At 35.6% G+C, this 6,925-nt stretch overlaps 1 protein-coding gene across 9 annotated transcripts in view; it reads right to left on the minus strand.

Annotated features, from left to right (window-relative positions):
- The window catches only part of LOC106879894 (inositol monophosphatase 1), a 35,465-nt gene that overhangs the window by 9,881 nt on the left and 18,659 nt on the right, over nucleotides 1-6,925 (minus strand). For all 9 annotated transcript variants that reach the window (XM_014929637.3, XM_014929634.3, XM_089349048.1 and 6 more), the window contains 3 exons: nucleotides 5,046-5,151; nucleotides 3,148-3,281; nucleotides 835-939 (listed from right to left, as the gene is read on the minus strand). In XM_014929637.3, the coding sequence (XP_014785123.1) occupies nucleotides 835-939; nucleotides 3,148-3,281; nucleotides 5,046-5,126 (320 nt within the window). In that variant the 5' untranslated portion in view covers nucleotides 5,127-5,151. The remainder of the gene's footprint in view (nucleotides 1-834; nucleotides 940-3,147; nucleotides 3,282-5,045; nucleotides 5,152-6,925) is intronic.

Here is a 6,925-nt window from a genome sequence, read left to right on the forward strand (position 1 = left end):
CTCATGATTTTTGTCCTAACTCTAAACTGAACTAAACAACTACTACAAAAGGGTAAATATTTATAACATCAACTACCTTTCCAGGTGAAGATGTTAATGTCTTATCGTGAAATATTGATTTTACTATGCATCTACCAAATTCATTTTGCCCATTTATAATTCCCATAAAGGCAGCGAGCCGGCAGAATCATTAGCATGCTGGACAAATTAGTGACATTCCTACCAGCTTTACATTCTGTGCCCATATTCTACTGAGGTCAATTTTGCCTCTCATCCATTTGGGGGTTAATAAAATACATACCAATTGACAGTCAAATACATATCAATTGATGTAATAAACTAGGCCCCTTCTTCAAAATTTCAGGCCTTTTGGCTATATTAGAAAGAATTTATAATTCCCATTACTATAAAAAAATTTTTTTAATCTCAAGTCAAGTAAAATATGAAACATAGCCAAATGCAGGTCACTTCTTTTATTTTTGACTATCATAATACATCTCACACAAGTATATTCTACAAATGACTTGCTAGTAATAGCAGCTAATTTTTTAAAAATCATATTATCTTAAAACAAGGACACATTGGATAATAATATTAGATATGCAAAAAAGATGAGATGGTCACAGCTGTAATGCTTTTAATCATGAGATAACTCCATTGAGGTTGACTTGTGGTTAAACAACATACTGTAACAACATGTGCTCCACTCACTGAGTGACTATAAAACCAGTCAGTGAGCACAGTGTTAGCCAATAGGTATGAGGTCAGTCAGTCAGTTAGTTAGTTAGTAACCAGAACGGTCAGTTAATGTAACTATAGGAATGTTATACTCACTTATGTACAAAGTTAGTAGTCCCATCAATTGGATCAATGATCCATGTTGGATTATTAGTAAACTCAATTTTCTTACCATCAGCTGTGGTTTCTTCTCCAATGACACTATCAAAAGATATAAAAAAAAAAGAAGGATGTTTATATAAAGTAATCACTGGTATGAGTGGTATGAAGAGTCTGTGATAATATATTAAGTGTGTGTGGTATGTTAGAGTACAAAGTAGTATGAATGATATAGAATAACAACTGGTACTGAATAATGTAGCATGTAAGTGCATGCATGGCATACAGGTGAAGTTGTGGCTGTGTGGTTGAGAAGTTAGTTACCAAAACACGTGGTTTCAGGTTCAGTCCCACCACTTGGCACCTTGGGCAAGTATCTTCTACTATAACCTCAGGCCAACCAAAACCTCATGACTGGATTTAGTAGACAGAAACCAAAAGAAACATGCCATATTTGTGTGTGTGTATGAGAGAGAGAGAGAGAGAGTGAGTGAGTGCCAGTATCTCCTTATTTCATTATTATCATCATTATCATCACCCTTCAACTTTTTGGCTGCTGAATACAAAATGTGCTCTACGAAACTGCCATTTGGGTGATTTTCCTGAGTCACCATCTTACCCTTATACACCAATCCATCACAAGGTTGCTCATTTACAGCTGAGTGGACCAAAGCAACATGAAATGAAGTGATTTGCTCAAGAAAACAATGCACAGCTTGTCTGGGAATCAAACACATGATCTTGCAATCATGAGTGCAACACACTGACCACTAGGCCACATGGCTTCAAACATTAAATGGGAAGCCATTGACTCTCTTGAGTTCCACTGCCCTTTGACAGGTTTCGTATTTTGGCTTGCAGGATGTCCAATAAATCACCCTCTTCACTTGGTGAGGTTACTAGTTTAGTTGCCAATGACCTGACCATGTGACAGGTTATTACTGGGTTACATGTTACCAGTAGCACTCAAGAGACATCATGTGATAGTTGTAAATGGATTGCAAATGACTAGAAGATTTAGTTGTAAATGAGTGTTACCGTCTTACAAGTAGTGTCATTCATTTCCAATGGTCTGAGAAAATATGTCTAGCTATGAGTTTTGCTGACAGAAATGGCATCTGACTAGAGAAAATTTGTTTCAATAAACTCTGTCCAACACATGCAAGCATAGAAAAGTGAATGTGAAAATAATGATGACGATGATAATAAAATATGTAGCATGTATTGCAATCCAGTACAATAGTGAATACAGGTTCAGCTGATCAAAGCCTCATAAGTGGATGTGGTAGATGAAAACAGAATGAAGCCTGTTGCATGTGTGTGTATGTGTGTACATATATACAACTGAACGTAAAAACAAACATTAATATATGAGGGAGAGTTAAAAATGATACACACTTTTGTTTTTTCAATATATACACAAAAGAAAGGGATAAACAATTACATCATTTTTCTATATAGTCTCTTTCCTTTTCGATGCACTTGGTCCAGCGGTCCACAAACTTACATATTCCCTCCAAGAAGAAAGTTTTCAGTTAGTCATGCAACCATTTATGTACTGGTTCCTTCACATCTTCATCCGTAGGAAATTGACAACCTCGTAAGCCATTTTTGAGTGATCCAAAGATATGATAGTTAGAAGGGGCAAGACCTGGGCTGTAGGCAGAGTATTCCAGCAACTCAAAACCCAATTGGTTAATGGTTTCAACGGTCTGGGCAGCCATGTGTGGGTGTGCATTGTCATACAACAACAAAACTTTCGTCGACAATAGGCTTCAGCATTCGGTGCTAATTGCTGGCTTCAGTTTGTTGGCCAGCAAAACACTGTATCTTACACTGTTGATCATATACCCCTTTTCCAGGTAGTCTTCCAGTATAGGCCCTTTTGAGTCCCAAAAAAGGGTAAGCATCAACTTTCCTGTGAAAGACTGATTCTTGAATTTCTTCGTCCCTAGCAAGCCAGGATGTTTTCACTCCATACTTTGTCTTTTGGATTCTGCCTCATAATGATGGACCCAAGTCTCCAATTTTGGAGGGCTATGTTTTCAGTTTATGAGCAAGCATTACCTCAGTAATTCAGTAATTCACCCAAAGCATTAGACAATTTAAAATTGAATTTATTTGAAATAGTGAAGCAACACCATTCCCACTCTCCAAAAAAGTAAGGGAACACCATTCTCACACGTTCCTACAGGACTACACCACTATTTAGGATGCAAAATGCTCCTTTCAGGTTTTTTCACTTTGTCATATGATTAAGATATAACAGTGACATTTCAGGGAGATAATTATTTTACCACAGTATCTTACCTATGTCCTGGATAATGTTTTTTTATCTCTTTAGTAAAAAATTTCTCCACATTTTGGTCTGTTTCAGTAACAAGATCAGCATAAGAGGCTTTTGTTGTCACTTTTTTGTCTCGGTAAAAACATTCTTTAATCATCTGAAATAGAAAATATGTCAGTTGTCAGTATTTTACAAGAGAGAGCATGTTTTGGTCAGCAGGACAGCACCTGTTAAATTTAATTCCAGTGAATCAGAAACTGAGCAAGGGGTTCTACATTTATTTTTATCAAGGTTCCAAGAATTTATTGTTTAACATATTTGTATATTTACATGAATGTTTCAATATATCTGTAAATTTTTCTGAAGTTGTTCAAGCAGTTGAATAACTTTCCTTACATTGACCAGTTAATAGTGAGAATAATCACAAATTTTAGTTAGTTTTCACAAATAACATACATTTTTAATGGTAAATTGCAAGCAATACTGGTGACAGGTTTTATTTAAATTCATGTATTTTGAATCCATAGTCTGTTTAACTGTCCCATTTCAAGTGCTAAAAATGAGATTAAATTTTCAATCTTTTTTTTCTCTCTTTTCTTTTGTTAGTATCAGCAGAAAATAAAAATTGTAAACTGACAGACAATAATTCTTTGGAAGAGAAAATCAATTAGAGAAAATTTGGTTTTATCCATTAACCTTTTTGTTACCATATTTCTGTTGAAATTCCTTGCTTTTGTTCCAATTAATTTTGAAAATAATGAGGTATTTGCTAAAATATATTTGACATTGCATAACCAGCCCACTCAAGAGTACCTTGGATCGTAGGGTGACATGTCGTGCTTGAGAAGACCTTTTGAGTCAAGTACATCAAAATCAAATCAAATCACATTCAAATGGAAATTGTAGTTGTGATCTCCATGCCAGTAGCACATAAAAAACATCACCCGAGCGTGGCCAATGCCAGCGCTGCCTTGACTGGCTTCCATGCCGGTGGCATGTAAAAAGCACCATCCGACCGTGGTCAATGCCAACCTTTTCTGGCCCCTGTGCCGGAAGCACATAAAAAAGCACCCACTACACTCTCAGAGTGGTTGGCATTAGGAAGGCCATCCAGCTGTAGAAACACTGCCAGATCAGACTGGAGCCTGGTGCAGTCTCCTGACTTCCCAGACCCCAGTCGAACCGTCCAACCCATGCCAGCATGGAAAATGGACGTTAAATGATGATGATGCTATTTGACGTCATTAAGTAGGTGTTTCAGATTTAAATCAACACAAACTTTTGATGGCAGGTTTTAAATTAGATTTCTGTAAAACAATGAGTTTGAATCATTGAACTAGGGGCAGTCTTAGGTGGGCAGGTAAGAAAAGGGTTAAACAAAGCCTAGAATTAAATAACATGAAATCATGTTGCTTTTATAAGCTATATTTTAAGCTTCAGGTTTTAATAAACTAATAATGGCAAAGTTATCTAAGAAGTAAAGCATCTTCTTGTAAACAAAGATACTGCCTGTGATTGTAGTTAATATGCTGTTAGTATCACTACAATTATGAAGCTGTGTGGTCAAGGGTTCAATTCCAGGCCTAAGTGGTGCAGTTTGTCCTTGAGTGAAGTATTTCATTTCACATTGCATCAATCTAACTTCAATAAAATTGGGTACCAGCCAAGTGCCGGTGCAACCCTTTTTTCCATCCAGCTATCACATCCTCAATGTTTTGCTGAGTCAAGGAGTGGGAGGGTCAATAGAGTGTCTTTGCTCACTAACTACATAGGCACCTAAAAAGCAATTAGCAAAAATATGTTACATGCTACCATAGCCATCACATGCTTGAAAGTGATAGCTATGGTCTGCTTTTTTTATCACTACAATTATCACTGATATCAATTTTACAATAAAATTTGTAGACAGCTTCATACTTACATGTCCACATTCTTTTGCAAGCTGAATCCCTGTTTCATAAATTTCACACAGTTCTTCTTCGCTCAAAGTAATATTTGCCATAGTTTAAAGTAGAAGACAAATCAACCTGGAAATAATCAACAAAATGATAAATTATAAACCTTCAAATTAAAAAATATGAAACACAAAATTAGGAATGATATAGTTTCTTTGTTAAAAAAAAACAAAAAACAAAACAAGTTTATTGTTAAACTTTGAAAGCACAAATATACCTAACTTTCAAGATGCAAAATATCTTGCCATCATATATCTTTTTATTATTTACTTGGTTTAGTTGTTGGATTACAGCCATGCTGGAGCACCACCTTGGAGGGTGTAGTCAAACAAATCGGCTCCAGTACTAATTTTGTTGGTCTCTTTTTGCTGAACCATTTAGTTACAGCCATGCCTGACCTACACACCCAGGAGCTTATTCCAGCTTTCGTGACATTTGAGAAATATTTTTCTCCTAAGACAGATTGCAAGTTTATAACAGACTTTTCAAATTAGCCAGATATTTATCAACCACTAGAGAGTTGCAGATGATCACATTAAGAGTGTGTTAGCTTATCAACCAAAAGTATAAACTATCACTGGCATTGAACCAAGTTTATGCTTAAGTGACTTAATTCTCAAACTGACTCAGTGAACATAGCTGTAATAGGTACCATGAAGAAGCACCGACTCACTACTGTAAACAACAGTTTCGCTATAAAATCAATGGGTTTCATTAGCATGTATTGTAGAGTTCAACTTCAGTGGTTATATCCTGATGAGGGATCAGCTTTGCTAAGCCTACATAAGAGCACGACACTTAAAAAGAAAAGGTTCTTCACCTACTTTACAGTTGAATGGTTAGCAGCAGAATGAGCATCCAGCTATAAAAATAACTACTCCAACACAAAACCATCCATTTGTGCTTACAAGGGAAAAAGAAATGGTATCATTTTGATTCAATATCTTCATTAGTAACGCAAGAAGCTGTAACAATATACTGACAATAGAGACAAGATATTAGGCTTCAGAGAACTGATATAAGACCGCAATCTAACAACTTGAGAAGTTGTCACTCTTGATGTGGATCAATACTGCACACAACACAAGTCATCCACCTTATTACAAAACATGCTACTTTACAAACTATATTTCATTATTATAAACTATCATAACTTTTAACATTTACCATTTATATGTTAAAAAAATTCCTATGAATGATAATAATCCTTTCTATTATAGGCACAAGGACTGAAATTTTGGGGGAGGGGACAAGTCAATCACATCAACCCTAGTGCTCAACTGGTACTTATTTCATCAACCCTCAAAGGATAAAAAACAAGGTCAATGTCAGTGGAATTTGAACACAGAACATACCAAACATTTTGTCCACTGTGCTAACAACTCTGCCAACTCACCACCTTAGCTTATGAATGATAATAATAATGTCAGTTTTTTAAACTTTCTGCCTATTTCCAACTCAGTTTCTCATGGTCTGATTATGTTATTCATACCCCCCCCCCCAAAAAAAAGAAGGAAAATGTATATCCTATAAACTACCACTTCAGAGGAAATGTCTTGTTTGAGATTCCAATTGTACATCTAATGCTTGCAGTCACTATCAGCACAATATCAAGTTCCTGCACCTTTGTTTCATTACTGAAAACAGTACAAATAAAAACTTTAGCATTAATTATGTTCACTCACTTAACACTAAATAAAAGCCACACTTTAATCATGCTAAATCACTTAGTATTTAATTTAACTGATATGTTACATGCTACCATAGCCATCACATGCTTGAAAGTGATAGCTATGGTCTGCTTTTTTTATCACTACAATTATCACTGATATCAATTTTACAATAA

The sequence above is a fragment of the Octopus bimaculoides genome, chromosome 3, assembly GCF_046866305.1.
Source record: "Octopus bimaculoides isolate indiv1 chromosome 3, ASM4686630v1, whole genome shotgun sequence".
NCBI classification, from domain to species: domain Eukaryota; kingdom Metazoa; phylum Mollusca; class Cephalopoda; order Octopoda; family Octopodidae; genus Octopus; species Octopus bimaculoides.